The sequence below is a fragment of the Morone saxatilis genome, unplaced genomic scaffold, assembly GCF_004916995.1.
Source record: "Morone saxatilis isolate NCDOM2014 unplaced genomic scaffold, NCSU_SB_2.0 Contig5, whole genome shotgun sequence".
NCBI classification, from domain to species: Eukaryota; Metazoa; Chordata; class Actinopteri; family Moronidae; genus Morone; species Morone saxatilis.
In genome coordinates, this window is record NW_023340095.1 from 7,530,766 (window position 1) to 7,553,358 (window position 22,593).

Here is a 22,593-nt window from a genome sequence, read left to right on the forward strand (position 1 = left end):
TGTTCCTCACACTGACCTTTCCTGCCCCATTCTCAAATATCATTAAAGCTCCAACTGCCTTTTTTCTTATCTGTAAACATTCATAAGAATAGTCATCTCTTTCGCCATTTCCATCAATTTCCTGCAGTGTTTTATTAAACAGGATGGTCGTACCAATGTGTACTGATGAGGAGAGCTTATACTATTGTTTAGACACATTTTGCTTGATCTTCTCTGGAATTTACATTTAGTGTCAGATCTGGAGCAGGAGTTAAATTTAATCTGAGGACAACATCCACAGCTATGCAATTAGTCAACAAAAAAACATTTTCAAAACCTGCAAACCTTACTTCTGACTACTTAAAATGATCTCATCTGGCAGCGTACACATAAAACTTTTTTGAGCTTTGGGGAGTAGGCTTTAAAAAAAGGGGGGGGGGGTCATACATCTGCTACGATACAGGTAATAATCACCTTGAACGAACTATAACCTGCAGCTCACTTCTTCTGCTCGACAATTTCCTACCTCATAACTTTAACAACCATCACTGAGCAAACACTTCAATCTGGAGGGTGGACAACTGATACCACTAAATCCTTCTGGTGTACCATATGATAATACTCTTATCAGAACCCGTAAACCATGATTTCATTAAACATTAAACATATATCAAAAGCTGCAACCATTTTTACTCCTTGCATTTCTCAATTATTATGGTTGTCAATTATGACCTGTGAGCGTTGAGTCATGCTTCTTGGCAGATGGCCTTATTGTGTGCTGGGTTAGGTTAACATTAATTTGCTAAGGACACAACAGTGGTTAGAGTAGCATGTTTAGTCTAAGAGCTCAGAGCGAAGGAAGCGGCAAGGTTTCTCAGTGACCAGGAAACAGAACAAACAGCCATAAGGGGATCAGTTATTAATCTTAAAACTTAATTTCCTTATACTGAGAAACCAAAAGGTCGTCTTCACCCCTAACAAACACTTATACACACACACACACACACACACACACACTCACTCAATAGCATGTCTATGCCCAAGTGGCAGCAGACACCAGACTGAAATGTAGCACAGTTGTACTGTAACTGTAAATTATTTCAGCTGCAACTGTGCTGTTTTATGAAAAGTGGTATATAGCAGCTTGAGGAAGTAACCATCTAAAAACTATGTTTGAAGTTAATGGCCCCCTCGCTCAAGAGGTGTTGATTCACTTGCCCTAAGGTAAAGGAAAGTCCTTGTTTAATATTATACGTAACTGAAGTTCAGTGGAGCATTGGCATTTCTACACATTTTTTCCAAATCTTTCCTGAATATTATGGCAGTAAAATTGCCATCTTGTCATTATAACTTAAACCTGTACTACTCTCATTATTAATTTAACATATATTTAGCTTGTTAAATTACCACTAGACTACCAAAACATCTCAAAGCATCAGCTTAATCTGTATTTGTTAAAGGAATATTCAACATTTTGGGTTATTTGCTTTCTTTAAGAGTTCGATCATTGTAGATGTCATGAAGCTACACTTAGGAGACTGTTAGCTTAGCTTAGCATACAAAACTGGAAGCAAGAACAAACAGCTAGCATGACTCTGTCCAAAGGTTACGAAGGCCTCTAAAGCTGTTAAATGATAAAAACCTACGTGTGAAAACGTCACACCGTGGCTTCACAGGGAGGTTATGTGGGAGACCATTTCATGTGCTAGCAGCTGTTTCTACACGTTTCCACTCTTCATGCTAAGCTAAGCTGTAGCTTCATATTTATCATACAGACAAGAGAGAGCGGTATCAATCATCCCATCTAAGTCTTAGAAAGAAAGGGACTAAGCGCAAGTCCCAAAATAGTCAACTATTTCTTTAAACTAATGTATTTTATAACCAGAAAACACAGACATTCAACACAGCAGCAACACACTCCAGTTTATTAGGTACACCTAGCTTAAAGTAATGCAGCCTCATACAACAACCCTGCGATAAATCACTCCTTCTAACAGTAGGAGTCAACAACAAGTACTGTTAATAAAAATGGGGGGGGGGGAGATACAATATAAAAATGCATTTTAGTATAAAGGCATAAAACTACAGCCTCCAAAATGACCACACAACTTGAATCAACGCCTCTCTAAAAGCTGAACATTATACAGTAACCATTATGAATGTAAGGTTTATTGCAGGGATGGTGTATTAAACTACATTAGTTTGAGCTAGCTGTATCGAATAAACTGGCAACTGAGTGTTATGCCATTCTTCATTCTAACGATGCAAAGGTTCCTTTAGCATCTTTTCAGCCGAGCGGCTGTGCTGCACACCGAGAGCTCTGAATTGTCTTTAATGAGGAGCTGAATTAAGTTGGAAAGAGTTTAGATCACGGCATGCACACTGGCACAGCAAACAGGCCGGTGCAGGTGTTACTTACTCCATCCTGGTGACCCAGACACAACACAACAGTCAGAGGAGAGGAAGGACTTGAGAGTGAGTGGGATGAACAAGCAAGGATTATGAAAACATAAACATTTGGGGGTGGTGTGACTGAAGGCATCAAGCAACAAGGCAAGGACATTTATTTAATCTCCATATACAGTGCACTGAAACTCCGTCTCGCATGTGTTAGCATGCACATACTAATTTACATGCACCTTCGTGGCCAAATGGCTGGTCGACTATGTTATTAACATAATGGAAAAAATGCAATCCCTACTGGTGCTGCACTATGTAATATTGCTGAGGTATCAAAGACATTCTGTTTACTGTGCAATATCTTTGACAGGGTAGCCATAACATGAATATGATGTGCATTTCCTGTGTGTTGAGCAGTTCCTTAACGTTGTGGCCATTTTTCTCCTGTGAAATGCCAATTTAAGTGTTGAAATCACATCAAAAAAACAATTTCACCCCAGGGAGGAATAAAGCTGAACTAATCTGAACTGAATGTGGTTTTATCAGCCCTAAGTCACTGTTGATAAGCTCCTCGCAGGTACCAAAACACGCACGTAAAACAGCCTTGGGCCAAATCCTTTTAAAATGTAATAAAATGTTTGGGTGGTCAGATTCTGACCTTGTGGCTAAACAGAAAGAGGAGAGTGGGTTTGATCTGCCATTTTTCTTACCTCAAATATCTCAAACCCATAGATGTCGAGCACACCCATGACCTTGTGGCGAGTTTTAGCTTGTGCCTGCGGGGAGACAATATTGTCAATATCAAAAACACATTATGACAGCGATGTACTGGTTAAATCAACTGAAAAAACAATAAAATATAATCTGGTACATTACTTACTTTAATGCTTTCATTGATCCTTGTAACTAGCCAGCTAAACAGACGACTGTAGAGATTTTTGGCAAGGGCGTCTCGGGCATAGTAGGCCTGTGAATAAACACAACACTGGTACACGAGTCCATTTTCACTACATCTCTGTACACCCAAAATATCCATCTTTGAAGAAATCCCGAAAGCTAATACTTGAATTTCCAACATGTGAAAAATGTACGAACAGAAAAACAACCTGTGCTTGTACAAACGTACACTGAATCATCAAAACTTTAGCTAAAAAGATTCAAGGACAACACTAACACAGGCCAACATTATTCTTCTGAGGCCAGTTTAATTCTCTCTCTTCACAGAGGGCCCATGTTTGCAGCATCCACGTTACATGAACAGTCTAAGTGAACTCACTAACCCCCTAAAATATGACCTACATTTGAATTTCCAGGAGGAGTTCAGCTTATCTATAATGGAGAGGTTTTCATTTAGCATGGAGACGGATGAGAGTCGGCAGCCAGAGGAACAAGTCAGGGGGAAGAAATGGCCCTTTATCTTTTTATGCACTGCGAGAGTGTGTGCATGTGCGCGTGTGTTAATGTCAATAACAACTAGGACAGATATGCATTGGTATTTAACTGGTGCAGGACAGATTAAGCGAGTTAAGCGATCAAACTCTGACCTGGGCCACATTCAGGGTAGTGGACACTTTCTCCATCTTAGCCTCCACTGTGCGGTAGCTGAACGCTCTTTCCAACACGGACTGTTCGATCCCCAGCAGCTCACACATCTCCTTCAAATCTGCAAACATGTACAAAAACACTGACAGTAAACAAACCACTTCTGCAGGATCAAAAGATATAAATCAAAACCCTCTGATCATTATTCTTATTTTATATCTTTTGTTGCAGAGAACATAAAGCTGGTAGATCAAGTAAGTGACAATGATAAAAGATCATCAAAGAAGATGGCAATGTGTGTTTGTTTTTGAAGATCTACAACCCCAGCTGTATATTCCACTGATGGAAAACATTGTTGGGACACTTTGATGCTTTACAGTTACTCTATTGTAATTTCAAACCTCTTGTTATCATATGCTGAAAAACATCACAACATCAAATAATAATTTCTTTTTTATCTCAATTAATTTTAATAAAGTATATGATCGCTTTAAAAGTTAAAGCCAAACATTCACCTTATGTGTTAATATCTATGGACTTTATGGAATATGAAATCAGTATCACACTGATAGAAATGGAAGATGTAACCTTGAAAAATGGGCGCATAAGACACAAGCAACGTGTTGCAATATGATCGCAACAAGCCAGTGATGCATATGAATAAAAGATGTGCGTTTTCTCAGCAAAAGTGGCACTAAGATAGATCATGCCACGGCCATGGAGGGAAATATGTAAATGCAATACTTGCCTACAGAGAACAGCTGTGAGTAATAACACAAAGAGCTTTTGCCACGCAAATCATAAAACACAAATATGTATTTGGTGAGGGCGACTGCTGAAGAGATCAAAGCCGCCAATAGGGGGCAGTGGCTCAACATCAGGCCAATTGTGGGTTAAAAATATTCACAAGAAATTAGCAGAATTAAAAATCGGATCAAATGAACACAATTATTCAGCTCGTCTGATATTTATCCAATTATAACTAAACAGCCAGGTGGCTCAGGTGTTCACAACTACATCATCCAAATTAAAGTGGAATGAGTTATAAAAAGGTCTCATCTATCACACCGACCATTTTTGTCTTTAATGCGGCTCTCGTCTGTGCCGTTGCAGCGCGACTCTGGCTTGAACTCTATGTTGCCGAGCTTCAGCACGGCCGCCACCAGCTCCAGCACCGACTGCACCTCGTCCTCCATGAAGCCCACGATCTGCATGGCATTCTGGGAGGGACAAACAGGAATAAGTCACATATTAATTTCCATTTCAGATCAAACATGGAGACAGGGTTGCAAAAGGGAGCTAAGCCATAAATTCATTGTAATGTGATGTCCATGGTTGTGCAAACAAACCAGTTCAGTAAGAAGATGTTACTATTGCAGCCTGTCAGCACTGTAACTGGTGTTGTCATGATAGTGAATTTCACAAACAAGGCTATGCACGTTGAATACAAATGTCAGCAAGCACAAATATAGACATCACCAATCAGAGTTGTATTCATGCACACAGGAAAAGCTTAATAATACATTTGAGATTGAAATATTGAACAACGCAGTAAGCTGTGTCAACCAGATTACCATGTCTTTTAAAACTTTAACTCAAGAGAACAGTCTTTTCAGACTGACATCTCTATTTTGAGGGACTCCGTGTTAAAAGTAAGAGCGTATTTGATTTACAAATTCACGTTTGCCAAGAAAAAAGGAGACAAGCAAAAGTCCTCAAAACACATCAACTCGATTTACCTTTATAAACTGCAAAACACCCAGTTGAACACATCTTGAACAGAATCATGTTTGCTGTGGTACTGAAGTAATTTCAGATTTATTGAAATCAAACCAAGTCATACATTCTAAAACTAAACATTTAACTAAATGAAGGGAAGAAAGTGTGGCTGTTTTTGGCTTTATGACAGACAAGGCCACGTGGGGGGACTCATTGTTTAGAGGGAATGTCCTCTTGTGTTTCCGGTGGTGAAATGCAGCTGTATGGGGAATACTGTGAAAATTCAATGTGAGAGGTGATGAGAAGCAGGATGTGAAATGCAAGGAAACAAGTCAAGTATGATGTGACATAGCAGACTGCAAAGGCTTTTACAGTAGCTGAGTAGTGCATGCTGGAACAGAACTGATAACAACTGAGCGCTGTAGAAATAGTCTGTGTGCTGTAGACATAACATTATGTACAGGATAAGAAGCAGTGGCAGACAACACGCAGACAAGATCTTGCATGAATGTACACAAACTTATTTAAACAAAAGGAAGGACCGGGCTTCTCCAAAGAAATGCTGCTGCCACTGTGCTGTTACAAGCTGAACCGATTTTTCTGGGTTGAATAAATGCAAACCTTAGTAGTTCAGGTTTTAGTCAACTTTCAAGTTCGGTTTCGCTTCAAAGTTCATCTGGTTATGCAACAGGCGGGAGAGAGTCTGGTGTGGAGGGCTTTCACAATCCAGAAGACTGACTTTTATCATCTGCACTCTGTTAGTTTTGTTATATCCAAGAGATAAGGCGAAATCAGACTGCCTCTGCCCTCTGTACAGCATTTAGATTACTTTGGCATGATGCAACAAAGGATAGTCGGTGCTGAACGCTACTGGAACGTGGCGCTGTTTGTGATGAGTGCGTGTTTTTCTTTAGTGTGGTTTTTGTTTCAGTTCACTTGTTTTAAAAAAAAAAAAATGTAATATACATTTTCTAGAAAAATAACATCATTTCAACCAGTTCAAAATGAAGGTAAAGTGTAATATTATTCAGACACGTGTGTGTGCGCTACTCACTCTGACTGTCCTGAAGTTGGCCGCATCATCCAGCCCATTGACTGCAGCAGAGTCCAGGCTCAGGTAGTTGTACTTGCTGAAGTCCCGCTCCAGCTTCAGCTTCTCTGTGAAACACAAACCATGTGGTTGCTATTTAAACTATATATTTGTTTAAATTACGTTGGATACAGGCAATTTAAGCCTCATTTACATTAAATGGAAGTCACGCAACTACACACTCACAGCTGGAGGTGCCTGATAAAAAAAATTAAAAAAAGCTGCATTCTTCAAAGAACATCTAGAAAAAGAATCCCTTGAAGGTGCAAAGGTTAAAATGTGCAACACCGAGACCTTAATACAAATTTGTCCAACCTTCAGGCCTGTGTCACTCCAAACATAATTTCTACACGGGCTTTTACTGCTGTGAACATTATTCTGGGAGATCAAATGGCCCTCTTAAAAGCCCCCCTATCTAGTAGCAAAGAAATCTATTCCTCTCGTGGGTGCATGTGTCGGATTTCATTAGTGGTCGCATTAGCTACAGCTGAATCAAGCCCCTCTGATGTGTGTGCACTAGAGTCAGCGACCATTACATTGTTCTCCTGTGTTCAGGACATAAAACAATGCCCTCCTTCCACAGAAAAGCAAATAGGGGGAACAGGTTTCACGGCTACTCTTTGTTCTCTGCACTGTTTGTTAGGCAGGAAGATTGGGTCATTAATGCTTCAGCCATGTGTCTGTGCAGCTGCAGGCCTGCTGGGAAATATTCATGCTAAATCTTAACAAAAGAAATGGCATGCTGGTGCTTCCAGGTGACAGTTAAGAAGAGGTCAAAAATCTAAATCCTAAAATATGGGAACACAAACTCCATGCTCATGTTAACCATCCCAGCCATCCCCATCAATGGCGAGTCTTAGTTTCCTCTGAACAAGACTGCTTGCCAGCCACTCTTACGTTTGAAATAATTTTTAGTCATGGAATATACACATCCCTGCTCACAGGATGTAATGAATCAGACAAGTAGGCTAAACATATTGCTACCCCAGTTGGTGGTTTTGGCTGAGAAGGGTGGTATGGAAGTGTTACAAACTGCCATTTCTCTCAGATCCAGGGGCCCTTTACTCTATAGATCTACACTTACATTGATGCTCCCATTTCCAGCCTTTTTACAACTTACTGAGTGTGTCATCGGAGGCTCCAGACAAGAGCTGATAAAAGACGTGGAAGTTCCTCTCTCCTCTTGGCTGTTTCACCACACGTGACTTCTCCAGCAGATCTAAAAGAGTAAAGGACAACAAAAGGAAACAATGACATATGAGGACAAAAAGTCATTTCCTAACAATAGTCTTCGCAGGAAGTGTTTCTGTAGTGATTCACTAAGGTGTCCTTGAGTAGGAAATATGGGGCTGACCTCCTGTAGCAAGTATTAAGGAAGCCCAACAGCTGTATGGAGCTCAGAGGTTCATACTACTGTATGTTTTCTAGGTTGTCAAGGTGACTGAGTTGATTATTGGTAATTATTTGTACACACACACACACACACACACACTACAGGAAGTGTACAAGGAATAAACCATGCAAGGATATCAAACGTCAGCCCTTTCTTCTGGGCTACCGACCAAGTGCAACAGTACCTGATTAAAAGGGGACCCATCATCTGCTCACCGCATTAGACTGAGTATGATTTAATTAAAGACCAACTGCAAAGCTCAGCATCTGAGGCGGCTTGAGATCCTCTCCACCGGCCAGTCTGGCTGAATAATAGCATTCAGTTTGTCTGCTTACAAAACATCTTATTTTAGGAGTCTTAAGAGTTTATATTATACTGAAGTTGACATTTTAGGAAGAAAAAAACAAAATATCCACATGAACTGCCATTTTAGCTACGATCAAATTTCAAGCCAAAGAAGAAGAAAAAAAAAAAAAAACTACTCCTGGCTTTGTAAATCTTGTAGACTTCACAAACTCTGACTCACCAGTCTGTGGGTGCTGAGAGGACAGAAGTGCCACTTTGCACTGCATCTTTGGATACACTGCAAGCCCTACACACAGACCTGGGGGTTGTTGGAGTCAGCGGTGGATCAGGCTGAATTGTGAATCTGTGGCACCCACTGGCCATGAATCACATAAGTGACTCTATAAGAGCCAGCACAATCAATAATACAAACATCCATGGATGGCTGGCTGGCAGAAATACACAGCTGCGATCAACGATGCAGGTAAATATAAATATATATTTTTTATATATATTTGCTCCAGTTTCTTTTTACTTTTTTGTATAGTCTCTGATTCTTCTCATCCTAAAAGGGGACTGAAGTGAGCTTTAATGTCGTGTCCAGCCAAACCGTTTATCTCGTCGTTGCTTTTTAGAGCCATGGCACATTTTCTGCGGTAAAGCATCCTGAACAGCATTTATTGCATGCTTTGTTCATAATGTTCCCTTTCCCTGAGATAAACAAACACACATTAAAGCAGCAATGTTGGAACAATATCCTGTTATGTTATGATGGAAGGCTCTGGCAGTTTGGCTGCCAAAAAAACTTCTTGCCACTCTATCATTACCAAAGCTACTGAGAGTTGACTTTTCAAAAACAGACAGCTATCTGATCTCAGTTGTAGGCATCACTGAGGGCTTGAAGGGTGTACAATTAGGGGGGAAATAATGAGCTGAGAGGTGAAGAGAAATCCATCCAGGCTTTCCCTGCAAGAACATCCTCATCCAATCTGTCTAGCCAGCCGGCCAGCTCTGTCTGGAGCAGTCACATGTCAGTGGCTCTTCTTCACAGACCGTGCCTTGTGTTAGACTAACTTGAGCCCACAGACAGAGGTTTATTTGTGTCTCGGGCCATCAGCTCCTCTCTTTGTTTCTGTGACCTCTGGTGGAGAAGTCAGCGCAGACAAAACAATGTGAACAGAGGCAAGAAAAAAAAAAAAAAATTGGGGGGAAAAAAAGAGCTGTGTCAGTCAGAGTCAGGGAGTGGAGGGGTGTGCTTTGTTCAGTCTGGAAATGAGATTGATATTGCTGAACTGAAACCAGTTTATAAAATGCACAACTGCACCTCAACAATAAAAATAAATCAATTGAGCAGCCTCTTAAACTGCTCTTGAAGATAAAAAGCAGATACTTGTATGTTTAATTGAAGTTTTTAATTGTGTTACGGGGAGAAAAAGCAATCAGTGTCAGGTTGATAAGGACATGAAGAAGAAGAAAGGCATGTGACTTATATGATAAAGATTAAGGAAACATGATGCGTGTAATTCTGCATAAACATTTACATACATTTTTAATTTTAAAGGGCCTTTTTTATCTCAATATAACTCACAGTTGCTGATGACTCCACCCAGAGGATCTCCTTTGAAGTCGAACTCAATGTCCATGTACTTTCCCTGTGGAACAGTGACATACAAACAGTTAAAACTGAACTCATATCATGTTAATAAACAGTGTTCACTGTGAGCTGGGCCCAAAACCCAGCTCATGAGTACAATGCAGTTCAGTGAGGCTCTTTGCACAAACCCATTCGAGTTAAAATTACAGCAGCAGCTTCCAATCATAAACTACTATGAAATAACTGGCCTCCGTGAGGGAAAGCCCCCACGCCCCTCCCTGCCAAGTTCTTTCTAATGGAAGACTAAAACAAACCATTTCAGCCACCCCCCCTTTCTCCTTCTGTCTGTAACTTGGAAATTAGAACATAGAGTCCTGTGTGTTTGATTCCCCTCCCGCCCTCTGTATTAATAGCAGACATGTCCTCAGAACAGGCCCAGCTCTACTGGTTAGTGGGCTCCAGCCAAACTCAATAAGTCCGCTGCACTCAGCAAAATTATGTGACAGTTTGATTTATAAGTCTCTGATAAACTGATGGAGCTCTGATGGACTGGTATCTATTGGGGAGGCCTGAGGTCCTTGTCTAGAGGTTTATGCCAAGGTTGCCTAAATATAAAACAGATCAGGACCATAATCCTCTATAATACTCCCTGTTACAACTGCAAGTCCAAGCACTGGCATGTGTTTGTATGTACTAATGTTGGTGGATGACTGACTAATAGTGTGAAAAGGAAAGCTAAAATTGGGAGTGGAGAAGTACTTTGGCAGTTCGCCTGCTAGCCGCTACTGGCTGGTATGACCAGTTTCCATTAAAACGAAAGCAAAAAAAAGCCCCTTTAATCGTATTACACCTGGACAGTGTGTTGAAATTAGACTTTTAGATGTACTGGAAGTTCTTCAGATAGTCACTTTTTGAATTTGCAGCTAAATAAGCTCAGCTAAATATTCAAAAATGGACATGTAGAGAAGTAAGTAGAGTGATAGGGAGCGATCTGTTGTAACGTCATGTCATAAAGGAGGTAACTGAAACAGGCTGCTGCTGCTGGATTGGGCCTCTTTGAAAACTACTGAGCCAGAAAGTGTGAGAATGCCCACATGGGAAAAACAAAAACACACCCATCTCCTTTCATACTGCCTGGAAATAATTTGTTTTCTGGATTTGTGTCTGTCTAAACAAATAGAGGTGCAGACACTGAATCATCTTTATGATGCCATCTCGGTCTTCCATACAGATAAGCATTCGATTTTTTCAGCTTAGTCATTCTCACAACCACAGAAAGTTGTAAAGTTAATCATAAAAGCAAACTTTCTGAAGCTCAACTAATGAACAAGCGCTGTTGTGTTCTGAGAAATGAGTACAAAACAAAGCAAAAAAAAAGGGCGCAAACCATACAAGCGTGTGTCTTCTTTTGGGGGCAGGAAAAAAAAAAAACGATAGGTCAGTGTGCTTGGTCTGCGTTGGCATTTGGCCACGCTCTGCAGTTGATGAACAGCAGTGCAGATCAAAGGCCATGTCCTGTATGCTGTATTGAGAGAGCATTTACAAAGCCCATTTAACATGTACGAATGCAATATATCAAGTGTGCAAGGGCTGCTTTAACTGACCGAGCGCGTGGGCTGGTGTAAGTACAGATCCAATATATATCTTCACATGGAAAAGATAGCAGAACACACATGTGACGAACGCTCCCCGCAAAAGGATGTTATTCCCTGTTTTCGTTTGCAACAGTAGAACTACCATAACATTGCGGACTCTACTTGCAGTCCAATTTAGCCAGAGCCAGACTGACGCAAGCAAACAAATGAGAAATCCACTGTGTAAAGAAATTAAAAGAAATTTAGAGAAGGACACAAAAGTAGGGAATTGAACACTCTGGGGCTTATTTTCAAGGAAAGGAGAAAAACATAGATGAAAGTGTCTGATTACGCACTATCTTGAATGAAGTCTGAATGGAAACATCCAAGCCATGCATAATATTTAGTAAATCAGGCCTCGTTAGAAAAGCAATCATATCATTAAAACCACACTAGCTGTTAATCAGTTCTGAAGGGGATACTTACAAATCTGGAAGAGTTGTCATTCCTCACTGTTTTGGCATTTCCAAAGGCTAAAAAGGAGGAAAATCATAATGAAACATGATGAAATCATTGCAACCAATGCATTATTTATGGTAAGTCATCGGGTAAAAAGTTATAGCCAATATATTAAACCTAATCAGAGCTTGTTTACAAATATTCCAAACATTATTAATGATCCTTAACATTGTGCCTCACTCTAGCAAGCTGTCAATCATATTAGGGCAGGATGTTAAAGCCATTTGTGCTGATGAATCCCCATAATTCTGCATGGATTAAGCAAAGAACCGGGGCTTTCCAGGCTTAGAAAGGACTGAACCTTGCTGTCACACCACATTCAAGTCAAAGTGCTTCAATATGTGGCAATGCTCATAAACAATAATAAACATGATGTCCAAACAGTGTTGTAAAGTATGATTTTTATGTGTGTGAGTACATTAAATGAATTACAATAATGTATGCATATGTAGGCTTTGGGCTATGTGCATAAGTTTGCCTTTTACAACAGCATTTTTCCAATTCCAACTACTCTCAATTCACTTCACATTTCTACATTAAAATGCTATTAATATGTCATGCATCACAGTGCTATTAGCTTAAGTGCTTAACTGCTGATAACAGCTGATTAGCGTGTGTTAAAGTCTACCATTAAGAAAGCATGGGGAATCGGAGCAAGAAATCAAAAGAAATAGAGGGTGACAAAGAAACGGAAGAGTCACAGAGAGCAAGCATCACAGTACGAGTAGCACGATAAATGTGCTCCCCCCCTTTTTTTTTCTTTTTTAAAGCATTTCAGCAATTAGATCGGCAGAAGCTAAACTCTTGCAGATGTGCAGGGTTTCTGCAGCGACTCAACCAGGGCATACAGCTTCATCATTCATGGGCATTTCCTGTCCGCTGCCCCCAATTAAAATACAGCTGTTCCTGTGCCAGCAGTGAGCTGTGGGAATGAGACAGTATGAATATGTGTGTGTGTGTGTGGTGTACTGTGGAGAAGCTGAGGAAATAAAAAGTGTGCTACACAGTATTTATAGGACCCCTAAAGTTATTTTACCGATCAGTTTATTGGTCTGTGACAGCACAATTTCCATGTTTTTGTCATTGGCTTACCTTTTATTTTCTTAAAAGTTGTGTTTTTTGTAGTTGCTTACTACAAAATAGAGCATCATTAACTCCATTAAAATAACAACTAGACGTGGTAAGTGGCTGGCTGCACATCATTTATTTGTCCCAAATTTTGGCAAAAGAAGGCTGCTTTTCTCAGCTGCATTTTGGTTAGCCTTGGAAATGGGACAGCGTTGTCAACCTTTTATCACGGATTCTGCTTTTCAAATGTGAACTTTAGAAGATCCAGCCCCTGAACTGGGAGGCAGCTCGAGTGTGAATGGTGCTCACTCACCCTCCAGCACGGGATTGGACTGCAGCAGCTGTTCCTTGACCTTATTCACCTCGTGGCCCTTCCCACACACCGCTGCCACATATGACATCACCAGCTTACTGGCCTCTGGAACACACACACAGACACACAGATAAGTGTTAAGTCGAAGCCTTTGCTAGACATTACTGAGGAACAAGTGCGAAGTGCCCACCCATCTCACCATTCCCCATAAAATTCCCCTTACCTCATCCCCCCTGACACCCATCAGGGCAGGGTGGGGATCATTCATTAGTCTGGGGTACAGAGCAGAGGAGGAGGCCTCATATTTGAGATCCACTTTGTTTAAGTAGATGGTGACTATTATTGCATCATGTTATCATCATTCAAATTATTAACTTCTCTGGGAACCACAACCTGCCTGTAAATCCACTTCTCATGTTAGAACTGAAGCTGATTTGAAAGACTTAGAGAGTGTGCTCGGAGTGAAGTGTGCTCCCAAAAATAATTTTCTGGTTGAGAAACTGAACACAGGATCAAAAGGGCATCTTGTGCTGTCTGAAGCAAGTGACATGCCTTGTAGGATGACTGCTGGCATCAAGATCATCTCTCCTGTCCAGTGAGATGACAGTGACCCAGAACTGATGATGTGTGTGAAGTGCCAAGGAGGGATAGAAAAGAGCTCGACAGTAGTTGCTGGTACAGACTGCTGATGAGCCTGGCACACAAACAACTCCAGACATGCTCATACATTTAGGGAAGGTTGAGGAAGATCGAGAGTCACTGCTTTGCTGAGTAACAAGGTATACACCGCTTTTATCTTCACGTTTTTATCTCTCGGGGTAGCAAAATAAACTCTCTTCCGGAGAACAGGACTATGTTATGTCTCCTGCGCGCTATGCTGGCATCCGATAATAATAAATAATGTTTGTAACTCCTATAGAAGCCACAGCAAGACAACCCCCAGCCAGACATGAATGCCAGCGACCCATATCGATGGGTTAGGCACATTTTCGATGGCCTTATTCCACTACAAAGCTTCGGGGGCCGATGAGATTAGCGAAATCCAAATTTATGTCCTCGGCTTGGCTGAACAGCCTCTTGGAGTGGGGTTTTTAATATCCATGAGAGGTTGAGAGGGCCTAAATAAAGGCTAGAACATCAGGCAAAACATGATCTGTTGAACTGTACTGTGCTTTCCTTCGCTTTGTCCTGGGTCTGTCACTGCTTTGGACTATTGAAATTATTACGGTTATTCTGGATAACTGACAGTCGTATACACTGAGTGTTGACAGCAGCTTTTGTTGAAATGGTTGTGAGGCTTCATGGCTGTTGATGTTTGCTGCCAAAGTGCTACAGGGAAAGTTTATGTTGTGAAATCTGAGCTCCAGCCAGAGATCAATGCACTGATAGTTCAAAACCATCAATGAAAATGGTAAATTATGCTATCAATACAGGCAAATGACAGGGCGTCAGTGCAGTAATACACAAATGGGTCTGTGTTACTACTCATGCAACAGAGGCAGTAGCCCTATTTCATTTCACTGTGGTGTATGATGGTACAAAACATGAAATTTGAGCTGCTGGTGATAGAAGTCATTACATGTGACATTGTCTAACCTACAATGCTGTGTGCCTAATATCAGGCAATGCGTGTCTTAAACATGTATTGCTGAATTAAAAAAAAAAAAAAAAAAAAAAAAAAACTTATGGCCCATAGCATTATGAATAGATAGGAGAACTGGGCGACACTTGTTGCCACGGCAGATACTGGCACATCAGTGGGCTGAACGTAGATGTGCAAACCTATGCGATAGTTAATGTTGATAGAATTATTTTTCCAATATTGCCCACCGCTTGATTAAAGCCACATGGTCAGTTTTAATTGGAACCAAATGGACATTGTAATTACAAATCACTCCCACACTGAGGTCGGCAAATCCAGTGTGGTTCATTACAATTTTCTGGGTTTGCAGCAGACAGTGGGATCCCCACCAACATTAAGTCTAGGCACTACTACAGAACTATAAATGCTTATAGAGAGAAAAAGAAGCATTTGATAAAAGCTGGAATACTGGAATCAATGAGTCAATAAGTGCAAGGGTCGAGATTTACAATTTTCAGTATGAATGTGCGTCTGTGTCTTTACTGTACAAAAAAGATCATTTATGATTAGATTTTTGCAGTTTGTGCTATGCCAACTTAGTACAGCTTTTACCTGCGACACAGCACTGCCAAGACCAGGAAATTCCATTCCTCTTAGGTTTCTGTAAGGTATGTGAAACTGCTCCAGAACATGGCCTCACGATTATAAAAACTAACAGAAATAAAAGGACGAGAGACACAGCTGCCTCTAGCATCAGCAGGCTACATTTAGTATTTATAGTCCAACGCATAGTCTGACACAAGCGTTTCAGTTTCTTAACAGGGAAATGTGAATGTTGACTGTAAGTGGAGTGTCGGCAGTTGCTGTGACACTTCATGTACCAACATGATGTTCTCAAAACACTGGCACCAAGCTGCCTTTTAAAAAAAGGCTAGATCTGATCTAAATCTGCACTGTGACTTTATACATAACAACCCTCATCTTACAGCGGCCTTAAGAAATTAGTTTTGACTACACTTCATGAGTAACCTTTTGTTCAACACTACACACAAGGACAGCTGAACAGAGAAGGCGGCCTGATGGTACTGAACCCTCCAGGGAATATTGGCCAACTACTGGGTAACTTGTTCACTCTATTCTTGATCATTTAAGGGTTTTATTTTGCCTTGGCTTCTCATAAATTAATAACCTTTCATCTTTCATGCTGGGAACAGATGCATTACTAATATCGGTAGCCTTAAGGTGTGTGTTTCTGCCAAGGACATCTGTATGAATGTGTGTGATTGTGTATTTGAAACAGGTCGATGCTGGGCCAAAGAGTACATTGCCTGACATCGTGGGTTAAATTTCCTCTGGAATGAACAGACGTTGAGTTGAAAATAGTTAGCATTTGGCCACTTACCGGTTTTCCCAGCCCCACTCTCCCCTGTGATAAGGATGCACTGGTCCTTGTCCTGGTCCCTCAGTGAACGGTAGGCCTCATCTGCCAAAGCATAGCTGAAAGACAAAAAAGCACAAAGTCATAAGTCTTCACTATAAAAGTACATACCCTCAGCTTACATGATATTGTTATTTTCCAGGATATTTTGGGGGTGATGTAGAGATAATTTAGAGAGACATGCTACTGTGCCAGGCCACATGGCGTCCATCCTAATCAATAGCATGTGGCTTTATTGGAAATTAGGTCGCATCTGTAAGACAGCCACAGCAGCTTAATTTAGCTACACTGGCCGGCTCACATTTGGGATATGGCTTTGATAGTTGGAACACTGACCATTTCCTACTACTTTTCCTAAACATAACTACTACACAAACGCTGCCAAAGCTCCTGCACTGAAACGCAAACAAAGAACATTTACACGCTTAAAAGCCAATTTTTTCCTCATGGAAACTAATTATCACATAATAACTTCAGGAGTTTTCCTGTTTCTATAAAAAAAACATGATTAGAACTGAATCTTATTTAATTATACTCTGGCAGGTGTTTGAATAATGCACTGAGAATGTGAAATAACCCTTGTGGATTATTGAATGATAAAAGAGGAATGCCTATTATAAAATGAAGCCTATTGTCATACATTCCAGGACAGTGATACAATGGGAAAGTAGGACTGATTATTGCAGTTTCACCCCCACTGAATTCCAGAACAATATATTATTTGTTCTATGTAGACAATCCTTTATGATGGTTTGAGAGAAGGGTGTGGATGGTGTGAGGGCAATATTACAATGACAACTTTTTATCTTGTGAGGCACAGTGGTCTGTAATTTTAATGTGATACACCCACAAAGAAGAAACACTGAAGGGTGAGGCTGCAACAACAGCTTTTTTTACAGCTTCCATTTGGCATGAAAACAGTCGTGTGCATTGCTGCAAGAACCGTGTTCTAACTTTCTCCTCCAGCAGGGCACAAGACTGCAAATTAGCTTTTCTTCGCCTACCGTCCCCCCCCATACTTTGGCATTCATTACTCAGGAATTTTTTCCACAGCCAAGTCTAAGATTGTGTGAGTCTAAGAGAAGGTAGAGTGGATTCGACTGTACTCTAAGACCTCCACGATGAGCCCTGCAAGGTTTAAGTAGAATCTTTTGAGTCCGTCTGTACTCGTAGACCACCAAAGGAGGGAAACTAGGCTAAACTATTGTTCTGCCATGCTGAGGTGTCCTTGCAGAAGATGATGAATCCCTACCAGCTCTACAGGTGGGTTAAGTCTAAATAGAACTTCATGTTCTTAGCTCCAAAATTATCAAGGGCCTAATCTAACAGCTTTTTAAATCTCAAGCTAAGATCAACATCTTTAAGTCGTATGTTTCACATTGAGTACAGGGTAAATATAGCTTGAGGTAATTTTAGAGGAATGCATCAAAATAGTCTCTCCCCAGTGTCTAATTTGGGCTTTGCCTGGAGGGTGGGGGCACTCCAAGTCTCCCAGGTCTGACTAATACTATTAATCAAGTATTTATATGCACTAAGTGTACTAGACATGAATGCACGAAGGAATGTCTGACATTTACAGATGCTGACAGAGGTTTTCAAGCAGCACTATCAATGGGCTTTATAGCTGGATCTGAAATGGGGTATCGAATTCTGAACACGGTTGCTGAGGTTACATAAACTTGTAGAAGCAATGCTGTCAGAATCGAGCAAACTGCACTTGGAAATGTATTGTGGCGCCAACCAGCTGAAGCACTGGTTAGACAGGGTTCAAAGGGATTTCTAAAGGGAGATGTTCTGCATTTAAAGCTGTATGCTGAACAGTTATGCATCATCATTTTGAATTTGATTATTATCTAGTCCAACTTCCACAAATACACCAAGACATGGAAAAAGCAGCTAATGCCTAAAAATGTCTAAATCTAATTTGGGGTGCAGCAACGAATGTATTAGTGGAGTCAGTGCGGTGAGGAGCAGAACTTATAGCATATAATCACACACTGAACTAACACTGACCTCCAATTTGAAAAGTAGCTGATTGCTAGTAAGAAGCCATGACTGAGAGGGGGCCCAGAGATGGACAGCCAGATGAATGCATTCCAGGCCACAATACAAAGTTAAAGCTCAAGCTGGCTAATGGAGCTCAGGGTTCTGCACCATCACACATCATTTTGGACCAGAGCCCATGCAGCCCCACGGCCAGTTCTCTCCCTCATCAGGCTCAGTGTGGCCCTCCACCAACAGGCCCTCAGGAGAGGGGGATACACTAAATTCCTCATTCCTAAATTTCTCATAATAAAAAAATCCTACCTGCAGTAGTTAATTAATTCGGCTTGTCAACTTACTTAAAACTAAACCCTGTGGGGATTTTGAACACTAGAGAGACTTTAGAGGGAAGCTTAAATGTTAAATTTTTGGTGTCAGTTGTATCAAATAATTTTTTTCTCCCCCTGTCCATCAAAGCCAAGCACAAGCCTTCCACTCAGAAATCCCAGCCCCCACAATCCCGGATCACAGCCCAACCCCTTCCCTCTCCTGTACACAACCACGTTTGTATGGATGAGACTCGCCACAGGACATTATGTCACTGCTGAAAAGGGCAGCACAGCGCAGCAGATGTCTGCTTTGTGAAAACACTCCTGTTGCCTGACCTGATCCTGACAATGAGCAAAGCATCACACAATTATCTCGCCCCCAGAGGAGGCCAATGGGGGGAGTGTACCAGAAGAAGGTGAGGGATGTAGAATAGGAGTGGGAGGTCCTTTGCCAGACACCCACCCAGTACCCCCCCCCCCCACTACCCTACACAAACAGAGCTAGTCATATGAATATGAATGGCCATCACATAATCACAATATGAATAGAAGTCAGCAGAAGCGCGGGGCCACACCCAAAATTGCAGATGATGTACAAGTTTAAATCTTTAACATTTAAAAGAAAAAAACAAATCCAAGCCACAACTGACTTCTCACAAGAAACTAAATCTGTATTTTTATTCCAACATACAAAAGAAAGAAAAACGAATTAAAAATAATGTACACCCCTGTGGCTAGAACACTGTGCTATCATTAGGAACATGAAAGCAGTATGAAAAGTAACTGGCTGCACCACTTCACAAATGTGGAAATCAAATGATGATGATGATGATGAAGCACCAAGGTCACCATCAAAGGCAGAGGAAGCAGTGAGTGAGGCACCAAAATCCCAAAGGCCTCCCTGATCAGTGTGCAGAGCTGGGTGTGCGGGGTTAGGCTGGGATAAGGCCTTGGATCATAAGTGCTGCTTGGCACCTCCCCTTCACATCTGCCTGCAGGCTGTAATTTGGGCTTGCACGTGGCAGCGGTGAACACAAAGCCACACTGGCATGAGGTAAGCAGTAGAAAATAGTCTAGTCAGTTCTTTTTACTACCAACCTCTGGTAACTGGGGCACAGGAGGAGATGATGGGCTTGCAGTGTGTGACCTGAATCTTAAAAGGGTGGAGTACTTTGAGGGCAGATTCAGTACACTTTAAAGTCATGATTTGTGGATGCTAATGAAGCTGTAATGTATGGGCTGGAGCGTAGCCCACCCAGCTACTGGGAGATGACAGGGCTTTTGCAAACAATAATAATCTTTCTCAGAGGCTGTTAGCCATTAGGGATCGAATTATATGGTTTTGGCAGGACCAATGCAGATACCCATTGTTAGTAATAAAAGGGAACCAATAACATTATACATTTCCAAAAATTTGAAATCTTGGTGTCAAATTTTTGAATAAATGGTGGAGCGTAACTAAGTACATTTGCTCAAGTAGTGTACTTAAGGACAATTTTGAGGTCCTTTACTTGTATTTCCATTTCCCTGTCTGTGATATAGCAGCATCCAGTATTGCTAGTCTGTTACTCAAGATGTGTAAACAATCAGATCATCAGCTGTGGGCCGGACATTGAGTGAGAATCCCAAAGACAGAGAGAGGAGGGTACATCAGAGCCAAAGTGGCCCATTTTTGAATTAATTTATTTTATCGGCAATCAGATTTGAAAAAAAAAAAAACAATACTGATTGTAAAAATGCTTTATATCGGATCCAAAATCGGCCAGACTGATAATCAGTCTATAATCATTAGTCACTTCGGCATTCTGACACGCCGCACATTTACATCGTCCGTTAAAAAAAAAAAAAAGAAATAAAAAGACAACTTTGTTCACTTTCCAGGTCTAAGATGGGTAAACTCTGTTCAGTACTTTGATGCTAAATCCAGCTATGTTTCTATTAAGTGTTTGTATGCATGGGGGGTGGGCAGTACAGTTGCCTGTGATCTCAGTGTGATCTGGCTCCTCCAGAGGCCACAGGAAATCCGCCTGGCGTTGATGGAGCAGCCAAGGAAGCAACTCTTTCCTGGTGCTTTAAGACCAGGTGGAAGAGTGGGTGGCTGTTATAAGTTATACACACACGCATAAATTCAGTACAGTGGCATGCATTCAGAGATTGTTGGCGAACCTGCTGGTGTGGGTGGGCAGGGAGCAGATACACACAGATAAAAGATCTGGGTTATGACAGATGTGGCCCATCTGTGTTTTGGTTAAGACAATGTGTGGCTGTAACAGGTGGTTAGGAGAAGATCAGCACACAGGGCAAAAATCTAGCAAATATCTGACTCAACGTCTATTCAAAAAGATGCCTCTCAATGTGCAACTTACAAGGTGCAATAAAAAAATACATCTAACTCTTCAAATTAAAAGCCCAGAGTGAAGTACGACTGCCACAGATCTCTAATTTATTCAGCACTCAGTAGAGGTTGTGTGAGACCTCTGCTAAATTACTCATTGATACTCCCCCACCCATACATCAAACTTCGAGGGGGTCCAAGGCTTTAATTTACTTTGCTGCACAGCAATTTAGTGTTCCACAGCAGGGGAAAACACAGACTCAAGTTGTTTGTCTGATCCTTGGAAAAGCAGGAAATAAGCACGCTGAGTAAGGTAGCAAAACATCCTCAAAGCAAAACTCAAACAAAGACTCTTCTGAGCCTCTTTTAGCGGATTTATGTGAATCAGCATGCAGCATAAGTAAACCCAGAATATTAAAATGAAACCAGTTATCAGGTTTAAAAAAGTGCTTAAAGGAGTTGACCAAACTGTCTGATTCAAGTTATTGTATACACTGATAAATGACAAAGGCCTTGTGCCTTTGGCTCAAAGATATAGAAAAATAAATACACAGCCACAAGTGCGCAGCCACGGACAGGATGATGGAAACAGAGGAGCAAGATGTCTTTTTATAGCCCAGAAAGCACAAGCTCTGTCAGGTTGACGGACTTCCTCTCTTCATCCTGCTCTCAGCCTTCCACTGTGGCAGTGTTCTGGTCACTTGAGGCTCTCAGAGGCCTTGCAATGAAAAACATATCTTGACACAGCATTAGAGTTCTTCAGACTGACCTTTGGTTAAACAATCTGTACTATACTTGTGACTATTTCTTACTGAGTGTTCAAATTTGGTACAAAAAAGGAGTCTAGAGAGAAGACCTGATTCTAAGGACTAACGATGAGGATGTTTGGTCTTTCACATTGCTGATAGCAGTAATATATACTGCAGCTGCAAAGAAATTATGCAGCTGCATATATATATATAAAAATAAAAATAAAAATATAAGGTGTTGTTTTTAAATAAAAAGAATGCTGCGATCTGTTATCCTCTGCACACATACGCACACGCATACAAAAGGTTGCATAGAAATAAACTGTTAAGCCTAATTTAGCACAAGATCACTTGGCATGTCATCAAAGAAGCAAACGCCTCAGGGCGATCATGTGACCTACTGAGCCCATTCAGACAACAGACAGAGTCATTGTAGGTCTGACCATAATGTTGGTTCCACATCGGCACCACAATGGTGGGTGACACCTTCTCCTCCAAACACCAGGAAATTGAGGAGGCCACACACGCCGAAGTTTAAGTGGAAGGCAATAAAGTCGCCATGGGGTCCTTTTTCCAAACCAAAAATAAAACAGTTGGCAATTAAATATTGTGGTTGATAGTAGGGATGTACTAACTTTTGTGTCTCACATCTTGAATGAGAAGAGAAAAAATGTTGCAACAAGGCAGAGATGTTTATCTTT

General features: G+C 41.1%; 1 protein-coding gene across 5 annotated transcripts in view; it reads right to left on the minus strand.

Moving 5' to 3' along the window:
- myo1b (myosin IB) overlaps positions 1-22,593 on the minus strand; it is a 58,179-nt gene that overhangs the window by 14,920 nt on the left and 20,666 nt on the right. For all 5 annotated transcript variants that reach the window (XM_035676393.1, XM_035676397.1, XM_035676394.1 and 2 more), the window contains exons 4-13: positions 16,461-16,555; positions 13,477-13,581; positions 12,063-12,109; positions 9,997-10,060; positions 7,851-7,949; positions 6,695-6,798; positions 4,994-5,141; positions 3,924-4,042; positions 3,260-3,346; positions 3,090-3,155 (exon numbers count right to left, since the gene is read on the minus strand). In XM_035676393.1, the coding sequence (XP_035532286.1) occupies positions 3,090-3,155; positions 3,260-3,346; positions 3,924-4,042; positions 4,994-5,141; positions 6,695-6,798; positions 7,851-7,949; positions 9,997-10,060; positions 12,063-12,109; positions 13,477-13,581; positions 16,461-16,555 (934 nt within the window). The remainder of the gene's footprint in view (positions 1-3,089; positions 3,156-3,259; positions 3,347-3,923; positions 4,043-4,993; positions 5,142-6,694; positions 6,799-7,850; positions 7,950-9,996; positions 10,061-12,062; positions 12,110-13,476; positions 13,582-16,460; positions 16,556-22,593) is intronic.